The sequence below is a fragment of the Pseudophryne corroboree genome, chromosome 1 (assembly GCF_028390025.1).
Source record: "Pseudophryne corroboree isolate aPseCor3 chromosome 1, aPseCor3.hap2, whole genome shotgun sequence".
NCBI classification, from domain to species: Eukaryota; Metazoa; Chordata; class Amphibia; order Anura; family Myobatrachidae; genus Pseudophryne; species Pseudophryne corroboree.
This window is the reverse complement of record NC_086444.1, coordinates 138723759-138745299: the sequence shown is the minus strand read 5'-3', so window position 1 is coordinate 138745299 and position 21541 is coordinate 138723759. Positions and strand designations below refer to the sequence as shown.

At 46.9% G+C, this 21541-nt stretch overlaps 1 protein-coding gene across 6 annotated transcripts in view; it reads right to left on the bottom strand.

Annotated features, from left to right (window-relative positions):
- Positions 1 to 21541, bottom strand: part of LOC135057294 (trafficking protein particle complex subunit 13) — a 69032-nt gene that overhangs the window by 23798 nt on the left and 23693 nt on the right. For all 6 annotated transcript variants that reach the window (XR_010244131.1, XM_063963190.1, XM_063963185.1 and 3 more), the window contains 2 exons: positions 1592 to 1660; positions 1051 to 1150 (listed from right to left, as the gene is read on the bottom strand). Coding sequence is in view for 5 of the 6 variants with exons in the window: in XM_063963190.1 (XP_063819260.1) it covers positions 1051 to 1150; positions 1592 to 1660 (169 nt within the window). In the remaining variant the exon portion in view is untranslated. The remainder of the gene's footprint in view (positions 1 to 1050; positions 1151 to 1591; positions 1661 to 21541) is intronic.

Below are 21541 nucleotides of genomic sequence, written 5' to 3'. Positions count from 1 at the left end.
GTCTCCGGCGGCAGTGACTATTTTAAATTCGGCGCCGGCCCTTGAGCCAGTCAGAGCTCGCGGACCAGCAGCTAAGGCTCCTGACTGGCTCACGGGCCGGCGCTGAATTTAAGATAGACACCGCCGCCGGAGACCGAGGGCCCAGGGCAGGAGAGGCGCACGCTGTGCTCTCCTACCCTCACAGCAGCGTGGTGAGCAGCACCTTTAGGGGGGGAGGCACTGTGGGGATATGTGTATCTGGCACTGGGGGCATATCTGGCGCTGTGGGGATATGTGTATCTGCACTGGGGGCATATCTGGCGCTGTGGGGACACGTGTATCTGCACTGGGGGCATATCTGGCGCTGTGAGGACATGTGTATCTGGCACTGGGGACTTCGGTCACCCACTATCTCAATGTCACCCTGCCTGAGTCACCCATTATCTCCCTGTCACCCCTGTCTCAGTCACCCACCATCTCCCTGTAACCCATGCCTCACCAGTAACCTATTATCACCCTGTACCACGGGGAGTACAATTGTGTAGCCACACCCCTTTCTTGTAAGACCACACCCATTTTATCACATCAAGGGGCGCCAAAATAGATTTTTGCTTACAAAAAAAAAAATATATATAAGCTTGGGCCGGCCGTGAATGGGTGCAAGGTGTGTGGTGTGCCCATGAGTTAAGGGTGACACTGGCTCCATTTTCCTGGAGATATTATGCATGACCAGCAGAGTTTTCGGTGCTTGCGTCAGCTTTATTTCTTCCAGGGGAATGGGCCCCACTGAGATTGCACATGCATGGTGCCCTAGCATTCCAGGTAACAAGTCTGTAACATCATAACTGTGACTTTAGAATAGTCAGTGTCCTATGGACAGTATTTACATAGAGAAGGTGCCCTCTAGTGGACAAAAGACAGCTAAACGACCCAAAATAAACTGAATTAACTAGATTAGAAATAAACTATGAATTACAGCTACACAGAATACGTTATTGCAAGAATAAGAGACAGTAGGATTTCCCCCCCCCCCATAATTAAGCTTAAACTATGCAATAATTAATGTTGTACCCAAAGTTCTGCGGTAGCGTCAGCATTTCACCCAGCATTAATATTTCTGCTCCTTTCACCGTAGAAGGATCTTCTCTCATGAGAGTACTAAACAGATCCCCTGTGAGCAAAACAGAGAGCACGTTAGCAGGGCAGCAGCATAAAAAGCACCAATGTAATGTACACTATAAATGTAGTGCTTCTCGAAGCTATGCTCAAGAGCAGGACTGGCCAAACAAGTCCTCGAGATCTACCAACAGTTCACATTTTCCAGACCACCTAGCCATGTGTAGTCATTACTAATTAAGATGTGCTGCATTCATTCCTGATAATTCTACAGATCTCCAGGAGGCCTGGAAAACATGAACTGTTGGTAGATCTCGAGGACCGGTTTGGCCAGCCCTGCTCAAGAGCTTATATAGAGCCTATCTTTATTGTATACTTCTGAATTAGATGTGACAGGTGCCAAACAGACGGCTTTAATAACATCTCCCAATATTTCCAGCTCCCATTACTTCACTGGCTACAGTAAGTAGATATCTGCAGGTAAACACATAATTACCCGGAAGGTCTCTATCCTCACATGTCACTGGGATATTGGTGAATAAGGTGGGTTTCGTAAGGCGCATCACTAGACAAGAAAAAAAATAAAAAAAAAAATAAGAAATTAGGACACCATTTCCTTTTAAATGTTTTATACATTTAAATATTTAGCAGTGTAGGAATCCAAACAAAGTTATGGATATAATGTAGCATAGATAGAATGATCAGAGCTTTCCTAAAACAGTAAATTATAAATAAACAAATATTCACAGCATCTGCCTTAAGGTGGGTAAACACTGGCCGATCTATCAGCCGTTCTCTTGAACGGCCGATATATCGCGGGTCCGTCGGCCAGTGTGTACTGACGATATGTCTGTGAACTCAGTCGTTCACAGACGTATCGCATCGGCCCCACTGCACAGCCGATGGCCAATATATCTACCGATATATTGTTGCATCGCTGTGTGTGTACGGGCGGGCAGCCGATCTACACATGCTGCGGGGGCCGGCGGTGATTGACAGCTGAACTGGGCGGGCGTGTGTACAGTCCCCGACGGATCGGGCAGTGTGTATGCTCAACACACTGCCCGATCCGTCCACAGATATATCTACCAGTATGTACCCACCTTTATTTACAAAATGTATACTTTCTGATTATAAAGCACATTTGACTATGTTATTGTATCAAATCTTCATCCCCTGGCCAATCAGATGATTGGACAGCTCACAGAAACAGGTCAGAGTACAGATATTTTGGAAGGCTGTGACCCACCCACCAGTTATTATATTACAGAGAACAGGTCTGCATGTCATGATGTGCTTAGGGGAACGCAGGAAGCCACAGGTAGTGTGGTAGGTTTGGTGCCTCCCAAGCATAAAATTAAGTTTATAAATACAATGGCTTTTTGTTTTGTTTAAACACACACACCTCATCTTCAGCACATACAAAGTGCAATTACTTATTTTCTACAGAAAGATAGTAACACTAATAGAACATGCACCCAGTTTCTAATAGGATTTTAATTATCTGCCGGTAAATCCTTTTCTTGTAGTCCATAGAGGATGCTGGGGTCCATTTTAGTACCATGGGGTATAGACGGTTCTGCAGGAGCCTCTGGCACTTTAAGACTTTTCAACAGTGTGAACTGGCTCCTCCCTCTATGCCCCTCCTCCAGACCTCAGTATAGGACCTGTGCCAGAGGAAACGGACATCTTTGAAAGAAGAATTCAAAATTAAACTAGCGATGAGATTCACACCATAAAACAAAACATGCCGCCAAACATGGTCCACAACATAACCCATGCTAACGTGCATGCCTAACATAACAGCAACCGCTGTAAAACATCTTAACACATGAGAACCTGTGTAAAAAGATAAAATGTAAAACTGCAGGAAAAAGGAGCAATGGGCAGGCGCCCAGCATCCTCTACGGACTACAAAAAAAGGATTTACTGGCAGGTAATTAAAATCCTATTTTCTCTTACGTCCTAGAGGATGCCGGGGTCCATTTTAGTACCATGGGGATGTACCGAAGCTCCCAGTACGGGCGGGAAAGTGCTACTGTACCTGCATAACTGACTGACCAAACGTAAGGTCGTCAGCAGCCAAGGTGTCAAACTTGTAAAACTTAGCAAACGTGTTTGCCCCTGACCAAGTAGCAGCTCGGCAGATTTGTTCAGTTCAGCCCTATCTTCATGAAATATCAAATAAGGACTCTTGTGAGAGACAGAGCCCCTAACTCAGACACACGCCTGCCTGAAGCCAAGGCCAACAACATGACCACTTTCCAAGTTAAAAACTTCAACTCCACCTCATGTAGAGGCTAAAAGCAGTCCGATTTAAGGAACTGCAATACTACATTAAGATACCATGGCGCCGCAGGAGGCACAAAGGGAGGTTGGATGCTCAGAACCCCCTTCACAAACATCTGTACCTCAGGAAGGGAAGCCAATTGTTTCTGAAAGAAAATGGACAAGGCAGAAATTTGGACCTTGATAGACCCTAATCTCAAGCCAGCATCCACACCCTCCTGTAGAAATAGGAGAAGCCGTCCCAATTGAAACTCCACCACAGGAGACTTCTTGGATTCACACCAAGAAACATATTTTCTCCAAATATGATGGTAATGTTTGGACGTTACCCCTTTCCAGGCCAGAATAAAAAGTGTGGGAATGACTTCAGCAGGAATACCCTTACTGGCTAGGATCTGGTGCTCAAGAGACATGCCGTCAAACGCAGCCACGATAAGTCTTGATAAACTAACGGCCCCTGCTGAAGCAGGTCCTCACGAAGAGGCAGTGGCCGAGGATCTTCAAGTAGTAACTCTTGAAGATCTGGATACCAGGCCCTCCTTGGCCAGTCTGGGGCAATTAGGATTGCTCGAACCCCTGTTCTTCTGACAAGTTTGAGAACTTTTGGAATTAGAGGAAGTGGAGGAAACAGATGCACTGACTGAAACACCCACTGGGTCACCAGTGCATCCACCGCTATTGCTTGTGGGTCTCTCGACCTGGAACTATTTCTGAAGCTTCTTGTTGAGACGTGAAGCCATCATATCTACTTGAGGAACGCCCCAATGACTTTCTACCTCCGCAAAGACTTCTGGGTGGAGGCTCCATTCTCCTGGATGGAGATCGTGTCTGCTGAGGAAGTCTGCTTCCCAGTTGTCCACTCCCGGAATGAAAATCGCAGACAGAGCTTTTGCATGTCTTTCTGCCCAGGAGTATCTTTGTCACCTCTGCCATTGCTGCTCTGCTTTTTGTTCCGCCTTAACGGTTAATGTACGCTACAGCTGTTACATTGTCTGACTGGATCTGAATGGGCCGACCTTGCAGAAGGTGTGCCGCTTGATGAAGGCCGTTGTACACAGCTTTCAATTCCAGAAGGTTTATGTGAAGAAGAGTTTCCTGACTTGACCATCTTCCTTGGAAGCTTTCCCCTTGCGTGACTGCTCCCTAACCTCGGAGACTTGCATCCGTGGTCACCAGGATCCAGTTCTGAATCCTGAACCTGCGTCCCTCCAGGAGGTGAGAAATTTGTAGCCACCACAGGAGGAGTGAAACTCTAGCTTTCGCCGACAAGATTATTCTTTGATGCATGTAGAGATGCGACCCGGACCACTTGTCCAGTAGGTCTCACTGGAAAACCCTGGCATGGAATCTGCCATATTGTAGCGCCTCGTAAGATGCTACCATTTGTCCCAGCGGGCGAATGCACTGGTGAATTGATACTTTTCGTGGTCTCAAAATTTGTTTGACCATGCTCTGGATTTCCTGAGCCTTTTCAACCGGTAGAAATACTCTCTGTACCTCGGTGTCCAGTATCATTCCCAGAAATGATAAGCTCATTGTCGGTTCAAATTGTTATTTTGGAAAGTTGATGATCCACCATGCTGTTGAAGCACCGTCAGGGATAATGTTATGTTCTGGGGTAACTTGTCCCTGGATCTCGCTTTTATGAGGAGATCGTCCAAGTATGGAATTATGTTGACTCCTTGTTCGCGAAGGAGAACCATCATCTCCGCCATCACCTTGGTGAATATTCTCGGAGCCGTGGAGAGCCAGAATGGTAATGTTTGGAATTGGTAATGACAATCCTGAACCGCAAACCTCAGGTCTGCTTGATGTGGCGGGTAAATGGGGACATGCAAGTAAGCATCCTTGATGTCCACTGACACCAGAAATTCCTTTTCTTCCAAGCTGGAGATCACCGCTCTCAGGGACTCCATCTTGAACCTTTTCAAATAAAGATTTAGAGATTTTAGGATTTAAAAATCGGTCTGATCGAGCCATCCGGCTTCGGCACCACAAACAGGCTTGAATAAAAACCTTGGTTCTTTTGTTCGGTAGGAACCAAGGAAATTACCTTGTCTTGGCATAATCTGTGTATTGCGTTCAGGACATTTGCGCTGTCCTGATCAGAAACTGGCAAGGCCGATTTGAAAAATCGGCATGGGGGAAGGTCTTGAAATTCCAATCTGTAACCTAGGGATACTATCTGTAATATCCAAGGATCCAGATCTGAGTAAACCCAGACCTGGCTGAAAAAATAAGAATTTACTTACCGATAATTCTATTTCTCATAGTCCGTAGTGGATGCTGGGAACTCCGTAAGGACCATGGGGAATAGCGGCTCCGCAGGAGACTGGGCACAAAAGTAAAGCTTTAGGACTACCTGGTGTGCACTGGCTCCTCCCCCTATGACCCTCCTCCAAGCCTCAGTTAGGATACTGTGCCCGGACGAGCGTACACAATAAGGAAGGATTTTGAATCCCGGGTAAGACTCATACCAGCCACACCAATCACACCGTACAACCTGTGATCTGAACCCAGTTAACAGCATGATAACAGAGGAGCCTCTGAAAAGATGGCTCACAACAATAATAACCCGATTTTTGTAACAATAACTATGTACAAGTATTGCAGACAATCCGCACTTGGGATGGGCGCCCAGCATCCACTACGGACTACGAGAAATAGAATTATCGGTAAGTAAATAATTATTTTCTCTAACGTCCTAGTGGATGCTGGGGACTCCGTAAGGACCATGGGGATTATACCAAAGCACCCAAACGGGCGTGAGAGTGCGGATGACTCTGCAGCACCGAATGAAAGAACTCCAGGTCCTCCTCAGCCAGGGTATCAAATTTGTAGAATTTAGCAAACGTGTTTGCCCCTGACCAAGTAGCTGCTCGGCAAAGTTGTAAAGCCGAGACCCCTCGGGCAGCCGCCCAAGATGAGCCCACCTTCCTTGTGGAATGGGCTTTTACAGATTTTGGCTGTGGCAGGCCTGCCACAGAATGTGCAAGCTGAATTGTACTACAAATCCAACGAGCAATAGTCTGCTTAGAAGCAGGAGCACCCAGCTTGTTGGGTGCATACAGGATAAACAGCGAGTCAGATTTTCTGACTCCAGCCGTCCTGGAAACATATATTTTCAGGGCCCTGACTACGTCCAGCAACTTGGAGTCCTCCAAGTCCCTAGTAGCCGCAGGTACCACAATAGGCTGGTTCAAGTGAAACACTAAAACCACCTTAGGGAGAAATTGAGGACGAGTCCTCAATTCTGCCCTGTCCGTATGAAAAATTAGGTAAGGGCTTTTATAGGATAAAGCCACCAATTCTGAGACACGCCTGGCTGAAGCCAGGGCCAACAGCATTACCACTTTCCATGAGAGATATTTTAAGTCCACAGTGGTGAGTGGTTCAAACCAATGTGATTTTAGGAACCCCAAAACTACATTGAGATCCAAAGGTGCCACTGGAGGCACAAAAGGAGGCTGTATATGCAGTACCCCCTTGACAAACGTCTGAACTTCAGGAACTGAAGCCAGTTCTTTCAGGAAGAAAATCGACAGGGCCGAAATTTGAACCTTAATGGACCCTAATTTTAGGCCCATAGACAGTCCTGTTTGCAGGAAATGACCCAGTTGAAATTTCTCTGTAGGGGCCTTCCTGGCCTCGCACCACGCAACATATTTACGCCAAATACGGTGATAATGCTGTACGGTTACATCCTTCCTGGCTTTGATCAGGGTAGGGATGACTTCATCCAAAATGCCTTTTTCCTTCAGGATCCGGCGTTCAACCGCCATGCCGTCAAACGCAGCCGCGGTAAGTCTTGGAACAGACAGGGTCCCTGCTGGAGCAGGTCCCTTCTTAGAGGTAGAGGCCACGGGTCCTCTGTGAGCATCTCTTGAAGTTCCGGGTACCAAGTCCTTCTTGGCCAATCCGGAGCCACGAGTATAGTCCTTACTCCTCTCCTTCTTATGATTCTCAGTACCTTGGGTATGAGAGGCAGAGGAGGGAACACGTACACTGACTGGTACACCCACGGTGTTACCAGAGCGTCCACAGCTATTGCCTGAGGGTCCCTTGACCTGGCGCAATACCTGTCTAGTTTTTTGTTGAGGCGGGACGCCATCATGTCCACCTTTGGTTTTTCCCAATGGTTCACAATCATGTGGAAGACTTCTGGGTGAAGTCCCCACTCTCCCGGGTGGAGGTCGTGTCTGCTGAGGAAGTCTGCTTCCCAGTTGTCCACTCCCGGAATGAACACTGCTGACAGTGCGATCACATGATTTTCCGCCCAGCGAAGAATCCTTGCAACTTCTGCCATTGCCCTCCTGCTTCTTGTGCCGCCCTGTCTGTTTACGTGGGCGACTGCTGTGATGTTGTCTGACTGGATCAGCACCGGCTGACCTTGAAGCAGAGGTCTTGCTAGGCTTAGAGCATTGTAGATGGCCCTTAGCTCCAGGATATTTATGTGAAGTGATGTCTCCAGGCTTGACCACAAGCCCTGGAAATTTCTTCCCTGTGTGACTGCTCCCCAGCCTCTCAGGCTGGCATCCGTTGTCACCAGGACCCAGTCCTGAATGCCGAATCTGCGGCCCTCTAGAAGATGAGCACTCTGCAACCACCACAGGAGAGACACCCTTGTCCTTGGTGACAAGATTATCCGCTGATGCATCTGAAGATGCGACCCGGACCATTTGTCTAGCAGATCCCACTGGAAGGTTCTTGCGTGGAATCTGCCGAATGGGATTGCTTCGTAAGAAGCCACCATCTTTCCCAGGACCCTTGTGCATTGATGCACTGAGACTTTGCCTGGTTTTAGGAGATTTCTGACTAGTTCGGATAACTCCCTGGCTTTCTCCTCCGGGAGAAACACCTTTTTCTGGACTGTGTCCAGGATCATCCCTAGGAATAGAAGTCGTGTCGTCGGGATCAGCTGCGATTTTGGAATATTGAGAATCCAACCGTGCTGGCGCAGCACTATCTGAGATAGTGCTACCCCGACTTCCAACTGTTCCCTGGATCTTGCCCTTATCAGGAGATCGTCCAAGTAAGGGATAACTAAAACTCCCTTCCTTCGAAGGAGTATCATCATTTCGGCCATTACCTTGGTAAAGACCCGGGGTGCCGTGGACAATCCAAACGGCAGCGTCTGAAACTGATAGTGACAGTTCTGTACCACAAACCTGAGGTACCCTTGGTGAGAAGGGTAAATTGGGACATGTAGGTAAGCATCTTTGATGTCCAGAGACACCATATAGTCCCCTTCTTCCAGGTTTGCAATCACTGCTCTGAGTGACTCCATCTTGAATTTGAACCTTTGTATGTAAGTGTTCAAGGATTTTAGGTTTAAAATTGGTCTCACCGAGCCGTCCGGCTTCGGTACCACAAATAGTGTGGAATAGTACCCCTTTCCCTGTTGTAGGAGGGGTACCTTGATTATCACCTGCTGGGAATACAGCTTGTGAATGGCTTCCAATACTGCCTCCCTGTCTGAGGGAGACGTCGGTAAAGCAGACTTTAGAAAACGGCGAGGGGGAGACGTCTCGAATTCCAATTTGTACCCCTGAGATACCACCTGAAGGATCCAGGGGTCCACTTGCGAGTGGGCCCACTGCGCACTGAACTTCTTGAGACGGGCCCCCACCGTGCCTGAGTCCGCTTGTAAAGCCCCAGCGTCATGCTGAGGACTTTGCGGAGGCGGGAGAGGGCTTTTGTTCCTGGGAACTGGCTGTTTGTTGCAGCCTTTTTCCTCTCCCTCTGCCACGGGGCAGAAATGAGGCGCCTTTTGCCCGCTTGCCCTTATGGGGCCGAAAGGACTGCGCCTGATAATACGGCGTCTTCTTAGGTTGAGAAGCTACCTGGGGTAAAAATGTGGATTTTCCAGCAGTTGCCGTGGCTACCAAGTCTGATAGACCTACCCCAAATAACTCCTCCCCCTTATAAGGCAATACTTCCATGTGCCTTTTAGAATCCGCATCACCTGACCACTGCCGCGTCCATAAACCTCTTCTTGCAGAAATGGACAGCGCGCTAACTCTTGATGCCAGTCGGCAAATATCCCTCTGTGCATCACGCATATATAGAAATGCATCCTTCAAATGCTCTATAGTCAGTAATATACTGTCCCTATCTAGGGTATCAATATTTTCAGTCAGGGAATCCGACCACGCCAGGCCCGCACTGCACATCCAGGCTGAGGCGATTGCTGGTCGCAGTATAACACCCGTGTGAGTGTATATACATTTTAGGATATTCTCCAGCTTTCTATCGGCAGGTTCCTTTAGGGCGGCCGTATCAGGAGAGGGTAGTGCTACCTGTTTAGACAAGCGTGTGAGCGCTTTATCCACCCTAGGGGGTGTTTCCCAACGTGCCCTATCTTCTGGCGGGAAAGGGTACGATGCCAATAACCTTTTAGGAATTATCAGTTTTTTATCAGGGGAAACCCACGCCTCATCACACACATCATTTAATTCCTCGGATACAGGAAAAACTACAGGCAGTTTTTTCTCACTAAACATAATACCCTTTTTAGTGGTACTTGTATTATCAGAGATATGCAATACATTTTTCATTGCTTCAATCATGTAACGTGTGGCCCTAGTGGAAGTCACGTTTGTCTCCTCATCATCGACACTGGAGTCAGTATCCGTGTCTGTGTCTGCCATTTGAGGTAACGGGCGTTTTAAAGCCCCTGATGGCGTTTGAGACCCCTGGACAGGCACAAGCTGAGTAGCCGGCTGTCTCATGTCGTCAACTGTCTGTCGTAAAGAGCTGACACTGTCACGCAATTCCTTCCATAAGCTCATCCACTCAGGTGTCGACTCCCTAGGGGGTGACAACTCTATAATAAGCAATTGCTCCGCCTCCATCTCATTTTCCTCCTCAAACATGTCGACACAATCGTACCGACACACACACAGGGAATGCTCTGATAGAGGACAGGACCCCACTAGCCCTTTGGGGAGACAGAGGGAGAGTATGCCAGTACACACCAGAGCGCTATATATAGACAGGAATACCACTATAAAATGTGCTTTTCCCTTTATAGCTGCTGTTAGTATCAAAACTGCGCCAAATTAGTGCCCCCCTCTCTTTTTTACCCTTTTCTGTAGTGCAGGACTGCAGGGGAGAGTCAGGGAGACGTCCTTCCAGCGGAGCTGTGATGGAAAATGGCGCCCGTGTGCTGAGGAGATAGGCTCCGCCCCCTTCTCTGCGGCCTTTTCTCCCGCTTTTTGGCGAGTTCTGGCAGGGGTTAAAATACATCCATATAGCCCTGGGGGTTATATGTGGTGTATTTATGCCAGCCAAGGTGTTTACATTGCTGCTCAGGGCGCCCCCCCCTAGCGCCCTGCACCCTCAGTGACCGAAGTGTGAAGTGTGCCTGAGTAACAATGGCGCACAGCTGCAGTGCTGTGCGCTACCTTGTTGAAGACTGATGTCTTCTGTCGCCGATTTTTCCGGACCTCTTCTTGCTTCTGGCTCTGTAAGGGGGCCAGCGGCGCGGCTCTGGGACCGAGCTCCGAGGCTGGGCCTGTGTTCGGTCCCTCTGGAGCTAATGGTGTCCAGTAGCCTAAGAAGCCCAAGCTGGCTGCAAGCAGGCAGGTTCGCTTCTTCTCCCCTTAGTCCCTCGATGCAGCGAGCCTGTTGCCAGCAGGTCTCACTGAAAATAAAAAACCTAAAACTAAACTTTCACTAAGAAGCTCAGGAGAGCCCCTAGTGTGCACCCTTCTCGGCCGGGCACAAAAATCTAACTGAGGCTTGGAGGAGGGTCATAGGGGGAGGAGCCAGTGCACACCAGGTAGTCCTAAAGCTTTACTTTTGTGCCCAGTCTCCTGCGGAGCCGCTATTCCCCATGGTCCTTACGGAGTTCCCAGCATCCACTAGGACGTCAGAGAAATTTAGAAAACATGCAAACCACTAAGAACACCTGCGCTTCTCATGTACAAATGTAAAAAACAAAACAAAAACCACCCCTGCAGAATGTGTCTTGCCAGTGTGTGTGTGTGTATATATCTTTTTTTTTTATTACTTTTCTTTTTCAACCACCGTGCCACATTAGTGTGCCCTGACCAGTCTCCAGGTGTGCCGCCATAGAAGCACAGCCAGGCCAGTCAGTGTTTTGCCGCTACTGAGGCCCGGGCAGTGTTGGGCTCTTCTGGCTTTCTCAGATGTGGCTAAGGCATTACCTATGGAGAAGCTGCGACATGACATCCTAGGACACGCAACTGCACCATGCATCACCATTATATTTGAGTGTACCATGGCAATATTTAAATCTTGTTCGGTGTGCCACGAGTTGTAAAAGGTTTAAAATCTCTGCCATACTGTCTTCGTGCACGTTGGTCCACCCATCTCCAACCATAAGTAGATGCAGGTGACAGAATCATGCAGAGCAGCGGTTGAGTATGGACGTAACCACTTTTGTGGGCCTGTTGGGCAACTATACATAAGTGACATGACGCAAAATAGAGCAGTCCTCCCTCTGCCTCAGTACAGGTATGGTTTGCAGAGCTCATTTTGGTAAGGAAACAAATATAAGCCAAGTCTGAGATATGCACTATTTCCCATGTTAATACAGGTTGAGTATCCCTTATCCAAAATGCTTGGGACCAGAGGTATTTTGGATATGGGATTGTTCCGTATTTTGGAATAATTGCATACCATAATGAGATATCATGGTGATGAGACCTACGGTAAATCTAAGCACAGAATACATTTATGTATCATATATACCTTATACACACAGCCTGAAGGTAATTTTAGCAAATATTTTTTATAACTTTGTGCATTAAACAAAGTGTGCCTACATTCACACAATTCATTTATGTTTCATATACACCTTATACACGCAGCCTGAAGGTCATTTAATACAATATTTGTAATAACTTTGTGTATTAAACAAAGTTTGTGTACATTGAGCCATCAAAAACAAAGGTTTCACTATCTCACTCTCACTCAAAAAAGTCTGTATTTCGGAATATTCCGTATTTCGGAATATTTGGATATGGGATACTCAACCTGTATGCCCTTTTTAGGCACTGTTCCATTGAAGTCTACTGAGGATAGAGCCTCTGCCAACCAGGTATGGGCAGTTCTCTACTTCAAAATTGCACTATCACCTATAGAGAGGAACAATTTTAGTCACCACTTTAAAAAGGCTGCAGGACAGGGGGTGTGACCAGGAAAACCAATGAGAAGCTATGTAGCCCTATTGCCCATAGGATCCAGGAGGAGACCGAGTTATAACCCCATACACTCCTCCCCTCCCCCCCACCCCTAAGTGGTAGTGCAGCTTTAAGAACTCATGCAATATTACGGTTTCCTTGGTAGTTACAGTATAATGGGAGTTCATCAGTTCTTAGTTTACTACTTTCTGTTTTTATATATTGCTCCCCTCCAAACAAACACAAATTTTAAGTAAATAGAAACACACCTCTTATAATCGTTATAAAAATAGATATTTAATAATTACATTTTGAAAACATTATAATTATAAGAGATAAAACGGAAGGTATGAAAATAAACGGAAATATTACGGTTTAAAATTCACATTGTTATATTTGCCTTATAAACGAATACCTCTTTCACAACAAGCCCCTGACCCGGAATGTTGCCCAGGCAACCCAGGTTCTGGCATAGGTTTAAAGCAGGGGTGGGGAACCTTTTTTCTACCAAGGGCCATTTGGATATTTATAAAATCCTTCGGGGGCCATACAAAAACTAACTTAAAAATTAGCCTGCCCCCAGTCAGTAGTTATTATGCCCCCAGTCACTTGTTATGCCCCATTAGATATGCCCCATTAAATATGCCCCCTAGTAGTGCCGCTTACACACGCACATTAAAAAAACCCCCACCACAATGCTCCCCAGCCCTGCTCCCGCTTCCGGAACGCTGCCCTGCCTCTCCTCAAAACTATGGGAGAGATGTCATGACGTCTCTCCCATAGCGCCACACATGTACACTGCCTGAGCCAGAAGCTGGCGCTCAGGAGTGAGCTCCTGCCTCCAGCTGCTGCTGAGGAGCCGGGTGCCCGCTGGTTGTAAAATCTCAGCGGGCGCTCGGCATCTTCTCTCGTTTAGGCGAGCCTGGCCGGGCCAGCTCAAGTGGCTTTGAGGGACTTATACGGCCCTCGGGCCTGAGGTTCCCCACCACTAGTTTAAAGGGACTGGGTTTAGTGTCCCAGTAATTTAACCCTGGTCTGAACCTGGGACCAACCTGTGTAGTATTCAGTGCGAAAGTGCAAGCTGGGTTATCTAACCCAGGTCAGGCTAACAGTATGCAAAAGCCAGATCAGCGATCAGGTTTGACCTGGGTCAATGGTGTGAAAGGGGTATAAGTTCTAAAGGGGCAATTCAATTGTTTTTAATCGCAGTCGGGGCCATATTCAAATATCTTTTCCACACTGATTGCACCCATGAGTGTCGGGTTTAGCCACGTAAAACTGCTAAACCCGACCAAAGTGCTGTGCGTGAAGTGCCATTACGTTGCCAAAACAGGTCACTTTCAATAGCATGGGGGACGGCTAGCTGAAATGTGACTCCACGCAGCTAATCGCACCCGAACGGAGCAACAATTTAATTGCGCCGCTGGGCACCATCTAGTGGCAGCCTCGAGGAAAACAAATTGAATTCACCCCCCAAGAACATCCGTCCAACCCTCCTCTTCATTTTTAAATAAAAAATACCCTGGAGATCATGGAATGAATACAGAAAACAGTACAAGCGCCAACTATAAATTCCATATAATAGTTACTTGTATTGTTAAAAAAAATAAAAAAGGGGGGCGTGGCTTGGACGCTAGCCTGCATAGACACATTGGGCTGGAGCTCCTGCAATAAAGGGCTCTAAACCACCCTCAAGCCCTCTCAGCACTGATCCACCTAGCCCCTACTGTGCCCCTGTGAGCTGCTGACGGCTGTGGGCTATCTGGAGAGGAGCCCCGCACAGCTGAGAGACCATCTCCGCCGCTACGAGCCCGCGGCCTACTCAGCTTCCAGAAGCCGGGGCCTCGAGTTTGAAGGCATCCCGGCGACGAGCTCCGGGACCCGTTCGCGGCCGCGGCGGGACCCGGCGGACCTCCTGCGGGCACCCCACACACCCTCTGGCCAGAGGGGACCCTCCCCAGACCCTCAGGTACCTGCAGAGGGCAGAAAAACTTCCCCCTTGGGCCGGGAAGAGCAGATGTTAGGAGAGTCTGTCTGCTAGTGGCTCTGGCGGCGGCCATCTTGGAAACTATTCTAAAGCTATACTGCCAGAGGTAGCAAAACCCAGGACCACTGCATAATAGCCCTGAAGCAGCCTACTAGTTCACAAGTTCTGCCTGCTCTACATCTGCCAGTGGCCTCACTCTATTGTAGTCATACAATACACATTTGACTGCAGCTAAAAAGGTACATTTTAAAGAGGTACATTTTACTATTTAACTGTGCCCTCTCATACTAATCTCTCAAGCTCTGTCCAGTGCTTTCTTATCATCAATATCGGGCTTGAGGCGACCCTCGTCTCTACACTCCTACAGCCCGTCGCAATGTGACCCCTGATGTGGGCCTTTTCCACCCAGAGTCTTATCGTTTAACATGGGACTACGTTTAAAAACAGGCATCCTGCCTACTTTATAACGCACTAGCCTAGAGGGATCAGTCTGCTGCATCACTCTCAGATAATTTATTTTCTCTCCATTTTTTTTTCATTATGGCACCTAAAAAAGCAAAAGGCACACTGCCCCCTCAGGTGTCCCTCCCGGTCAGGAAACAACATCAGACATCCCCGTCACCTCGAGGAGTGTCGGCCCCCTCCACGAAAAGCCCCTACTCACCTGACCTGTCCAGCTCGCTTTCAGTGTCGGGCGTGGACCCGAATTCTGATGCTCCTCTTACTGTGAAGACCCTCTGTCAGGTCCTGACGGCCTTCAAATCGGACTTAACTCATGACCTCACAGCTGCTATACGTGAAGTCAAAGTTGAGCTGACAGCCATAGGGGATAGAACCGACACTCTAGAGCGCAAACTGGAAGAACTGGTGACGTCGCATAACGATCTGATCACAGCTCATGACCAACAACAAAACGAGTTGGACACATTTAAAAACAAAATGGCAGATATGGAAGATCGTTCCAGACGGAACAATATTAAAATACGTGGAATACCCGACTCGGTCGACAACTCGGAACTGACTGAATAGGTCATGGCCCTGTTCCGTAAACTGCTACCTGGTGCACCTGATGCGGAACTGCTAATTGACCGAATCCATCGCCTTCCTAAACCTCGGTTTATCTCCAACTCCTTACCTAGAGATACGTTACTCCGGGTACACTTCTTCACCGTTAAAGAACGTATTCTCCAAGCTACTCGAGCTGCAGAGAACTCCGACACCCTAGGAGGATTGCAATTGTTCCCGGACTTTTCCGCACTCACCCTCTCTAAGAGACGCAGTTTAGCTCCGATCACCTCCGCCCTCCGGGCCCAAGATATCAGATATAGATGGGGCTTTCCAGTGAAGCTGATTGTCTTTTATGACGGTTCTTCGTTTACTATATCAGAGCTGGAAGCCGGAGTGAAGCTGCTCGAGGACTGGGACATCTCTGTGAAATTACCATCCTCGCATGAGAGACGTCCCCCACCTCGCTCGGAATGGGCCACTGAGTGAACGCACTACGTAATTAATGAACGTTCTAACATGCCTTTCTTTATTTAGTTAGAGATGCTGACTTTATTATATCTCTGTTTACTGCTGCACTTCTGGTTATAGAATCCCTCTGGGCGAGTTATATTTTCTCCTTGCTAGTTACCATAGTACATACTCTCCTACATAGAGGTGATTGTTCAGTTTACTCCCTAGTTTACCTGTTTATCTGTTTAAGGGCCTATCTTTATAGTACACGCTGATTACTCCAGACGGAGGAATTTCCGCTAGTAAGATAGGCCATACCAATTTAGGCTTCGTTTTTGTCTCTTTAATATTTGTTTATTTCCCACGTCCCACTTATACCAAGAAGGAGATGTGTATTTACTCTCCCTATACATTAGCTATTTGTCTCTCACTGACTCTGGGTGGACTGAAGAGTCCGCCTGCCCCCCGTTTATCTACTGCATTCATTTTTCCCCTGCAGTAGCTATGCAGACCCGATGTACTGGGTCGGTTTACTTTTCCTTTCCCTTTGACTTACGATTTTTGAGTCTATTGCCCCTTTTCCATGTTTTCTCTATCCCCCCCCCCCCATCAGGATGGGATGCCGTCACCTGCATAGTATTTTTACTGAATAATTATGGTTGGTATTCTTACACTGAATGTGAAGGGGTTAAACTCTCCCAACAAACGGAGACTATCCTCCTTCCATAAGTATAAAGCTGATATAGTCGCCTTACAAGAAACTCACTTTTCCTCCCACAATCCCCCTGTATTGAAAGACCACAGGTTCCCTATAGGATATTTCGCTAACGGCCCCTTTAAAAGAAATGGAGTAGCTCTGCTGTTTAGAGATAATGTTCCTTTTACTCTCCACTCCCAAATTGCAGATAAAGCAGGCCGGTACTTGATTCTCACGGGTGTTCTGGAAAGTAGATCTGTCACTATAGTCTCTCTATACGCACCTAACTCGAACCAGGTGGCCTTTATTCGGAAGCTCTGCTTGCTTATTCAAAAGGTCCGGGTCGGCTCCCTAATCCTCCTAGGAGACTTCAACTTAGTATTAGATCCTAAACTTGATAAATCGTCCCAGCCCTCTTCAACTACATCTAAATCCCGCCCTGGCCCCTCATTAGCGCTACGTAACGTGTTAGCAGAGTTCGACCTATATGACATCTGGCGCATTCGCAACCCCTCAGGTAGAGATTACACGTTCTTCTCACCAGTTCACAATTCATACTCACGAATTGACCTTGTGTTATGTGATAAATGGACCTTACAGGATTCTGGTATGGTCGACATCCTTCCTATCACCTGGTCCGACCACGCTCCGATATACTGGAAATGGCACATTAAGTCTGCTTCCATCCCCCCCAGATCATGGCGATTATCTCCCCATCTATTGCACGACACGTTGGCCAAAAAAATTATCTCCGATTGCATGTCCCTGTATACAGACACTAACTCCCCATCGGACACCTCTTTACCAAACTACTGGTGTGCGTTAAAAGCGGTTGTCCGTGGTTCCGCTATTCAGGCTGGAGCTACGCTTACAAAGCAAGCTAAACAACTCCAACTAGATCTGGAGCAGAGACTTAAAATAGCTGAAGATAAGAATAAGAAGCACCCCACTCGGCTTTTGCGTAAGGAACTATCTGACATTCGCAGCCAATTACAAAAACTTTTGGTTTTTAGAACCCAAGCAGCCCTGAATAGACTACGCCAGAAATTCTACTTGGTAGGTAATAGACCCGGTAAAATGCTTGCCCGCAGACTTCGTGCCCAACGAGCTCGCAATAGAATTAAACATATTCTCTCCTCTGCTGGCTCTAAGCTTGCCAACCCTCTAGATATCGCTAACCAATTCGCGAACTACTACACTAAATTGTACAATTTACATTCTGATCCCCTCACATCCCAGCCTACTCCTGACTCCATACAAGCATTTCTTTCTTCGGTCAACCTCCCCACCCTGACTCCTGATCAGTTAGATGCCTTAAACGCCCCTTGGACCGCACTAGAGGTCGAAGCCACGATTAAATCCCTCCCAAAGAATAAGGCCCCTGGCCCCGATGGGTTTATTAACGATTTTTATACTTCCTTTACAGACCGCCTCTCCCCCATTTTGACTACTCTGTTTAATGATATAACTAGTACTGGTACCTTCCCTAAGGAAATGCTGGAGGCACGGGTGGTAGCTATACCCAAGCCTGGGAAAGACCCTGCTCACTGCCACAACTACAGACCAATTGCATTGCTTAATAGCGATCTTAAGCTCTATGCTAAAATGATAGCATCCCGACTTAGTGCTTACTTACCAATGCTGATTCACCCTGACCTCTTGTGAGAGGCGTGCATTATAAAGTGAGGCTTGGCTTATTAAGTGAGTTTGTAACAGCAGCAGGTGAGTATTCTCTATCTATCCATATAGGGATTGTAATATTGTGGGAAAAAGGAGTGAGAATTTGGCTGTGTTTGTCTCTGTGCTTTCACTTGTGCTGTCTTAGAGTGTGAAGAGAAACTAGGAGGAGGAGTGGCTGAATCTAGGTGTGAAGTGATTAGGAGGAGGGGCTGAATAGAACAGCTACCTGAGGAGAAACTATATAAACAGTGACCAGACTCTGTGAGCTGTGCTCTTGTGAGAGGCGTGCATTATAAAGTGAGGCTTGGCTTATTAAGTGAGTTTGTAACAGCAGCAGGTGAGTATTCTCTATCTATCCATATAGGGATTGTAATATTGTGGGAAAAAGGAGTGAGAATTTGGCTGTGTTTGTCTCTGTGCTTTCACTTGTGCTGTCTTAGAGTGTGAAGAGAAACTAGGAGGAGGAGTGGCTGAATCTAGGTGTGAAGTGATTAGGAGGAGGGGCTGAATAGAACAGCTACCTGAGGAGAAACTATATAAACAGTGACCAGACTCTGTGAGCTGTGCTCTTGTGAGAGGCGTGCATTATAAAGTGAGGCTTGGCTTATTAAGTGAGTTTGTAACAGCAGCAGGTGAGTATTCTCTATCTATCCATATAGGGATTGTAATATTGTGGGAAAAAGGAGTGAGAATTTGGCTGTGTTTGTCTCTGTGCTTTCACTTGTGCTGTCTTAGAGTGTGAAGAGAAACTAGGAGGAGGAGTGGCTGAATCTAGGTGTGAAGTGATTAGGAGGAGGGGCTGAATAGAACAGCTACCTGAGGAGAAACTATATAAACAGTGACCAGACTCTGTGAGCTGTGCTCTTGTGAGAGGCGTGCATTATAAAGTGAGGCTTGGCTTATTAAGTGAGTTTGTAACAGCAGCAGGTGAGTATTCTCTATCTATCCATATAGGGATTGTAATATTGTGGGAAAAAGGAGTGAGAATTTGGCTGTGTTTGTCTCTGTGCTTTCACTTGTGCTGTCTTAGAGTGTGAAGAGAAACTAGGAGGAGGAGTGGCTGAATCTAGGTGTGAAGTGATTAGGAGGAGGGGCTGAATAGAACAGCTACCTGAGGAGAAACTATATAAACAGTGACCAGACTCTGTGAGCTGTGCTCTTGTGAGAGGCGTGCATTATAAAGTGAGGCTTGGCTTATTAAGTGAGTTTGTAACAGCAGCAGGTGAGTATTCTCTATCTATCCATATAGGGATTGTAATATTGTGGGAAAAAGGAGTGAGAATTTGGCTGTGTTTGTCTCTGTGCTTTCACTTGTGCTGTCTTAGAGTGTGAAGAGAAACTAGGAGGAGGAGTGGCTGAATCTAGGTGTGAAGTGATTAGGAGGAGGGGCTGAATAGAACAGCTACCTGAGGAGAAACTATATAAACAGTGACCAGACTCTGTGAGCTGTGCTCTTGTGAGAGGCGTGCATTATAAAGTGAGGCTTGGCTTATTAAGTGAGTTTGTAACAGCAGCAGGTGAGTATTCTCTATCTATCCATATAGGGATTGTAATATTGTGGGAAAAAGGAGTGAGAATTTGGCTGTGTTTGTCTCTGTGCTTTCACTTGTGCTGTCTTAGAGTGTGAAGAGAAACTAGGAGGAGGAGTGGCTGAATCTAGGTGTGAAGTGATTAGGAGGAGGGGCTGAATAGAACAGCTACCTGAGGAGAAACTATATAAACAGTGACCAGACTCTGTGAGCTGTGCTCTTGTGAGAGGCGTGCATTATAAAGTGAGGCTTGGCTTATTAAGTGAGTTTGTAACAGCAGCAGGTGAGTATTCTCTATCTATCCATATAGGGATTGTAATATTGTGGGAAAAAGGAGTGAGAATTTGGCTGTGTTTGTCTCTGTGCTTTCACTTGTGCTGTCTTAGAGTGTGAAGAGAAACTAGGAGGAGGAGTGGCTGAATCTAGGTGTGAAGTGATTAGGAGGAGGGGCTGAATAGAACAGCTACCTGAGGAGAAACTATATAAACAGTGACCAGACTCTGTGAGCTGTGCTCTTGTGAGAGGCGTGCATTATAAAGTGAGGCTTGGCTTATTAAGTGAGTTTGTAACAGCAGCAGGTGAGTATTCTCTATCTATCCATATAGGGATTGTAATATTGTGGGAAAAAGGAGTGAGAATTTGGCTGTGTTTGTCTCTGTGCTTTCACTTGTGCTGTCTTAGAGTGTGAAGAGAAACTAGGAGGAGGAGTGGCTGAATCTAGGTGTGAAGTGATTAGGAGGAGGGGCTGAATAGAACAGCTACCTGAGGAGAAACTATATAAACAGTGACCAGACTCTGTGAGCTGTGCTCTTGTGAGAGGCGTGCATTATAAAGTGAGGCTTGGCTTATTAAGTGAGTTTGTAACAGCAGCAGGTGAGTATTCTCTATCTATCCATATAGGGATTGTAATATTGTGGGAAAAAGGAGTGAGAATTTGGCTGTGTTTGTCTCTGTGCTTTCACTTGTGCTGTCTTAGAGTGTGAAGAGAAACTAGGAGGAGGAGTGGCTGAATCTAGGTGTGAAGTGATTAGGAGGAGGGGCTGAATAGAACAGCTACCTGAGGAGAAACTATATAAACAGTGACCAGACTCTGTGAGCTGTGCTCTTGTGAGAGGCGTGCATTATAAAGTGAGGCTTGGCTTATTAAGTGAGTTTGTAACAGCAGCAGGTGAGTATTCTCTATCTATCCATATAGGGATTGTAATATTGTGGGAAAAAGGAGTGAGAATTTGGCTGTGTTTGTCTCTGTGCTTTCACTTGTGCTGTCTTAGAGTGTGAAGAGAAACTAGGAGGAGGAGTGGCTGAATCTAGGTGTGAAGTGATTAGGAGGAGGGGCTGAATAGAACAGCTACCTGAGGAGAAACTATATAAACAGTGACCAGACTCTGTGAGCTGTGCTCTTGTGAGAGGCGTGCATTATAAAGTGAGGCTTGGCTTATTAAGTGAGTTTGTAACAGCAGCAGGTGAGTATTCTCTATCTATCCATATAGGGATTGTAATATTGTGGGAAAAAGGAGTGAGAATTTGGCTGTGTTTGTCTCTGTGCTTTCACTTGTGCTGTCTTAGAGTGTGAAGAGAAACTAGGAGGAGGAGTGGCTGAATCTAGGTGTGAAGTGATTAGGAGGAGGGGCTGAATAGAACAGCTACCTGAGGAGAA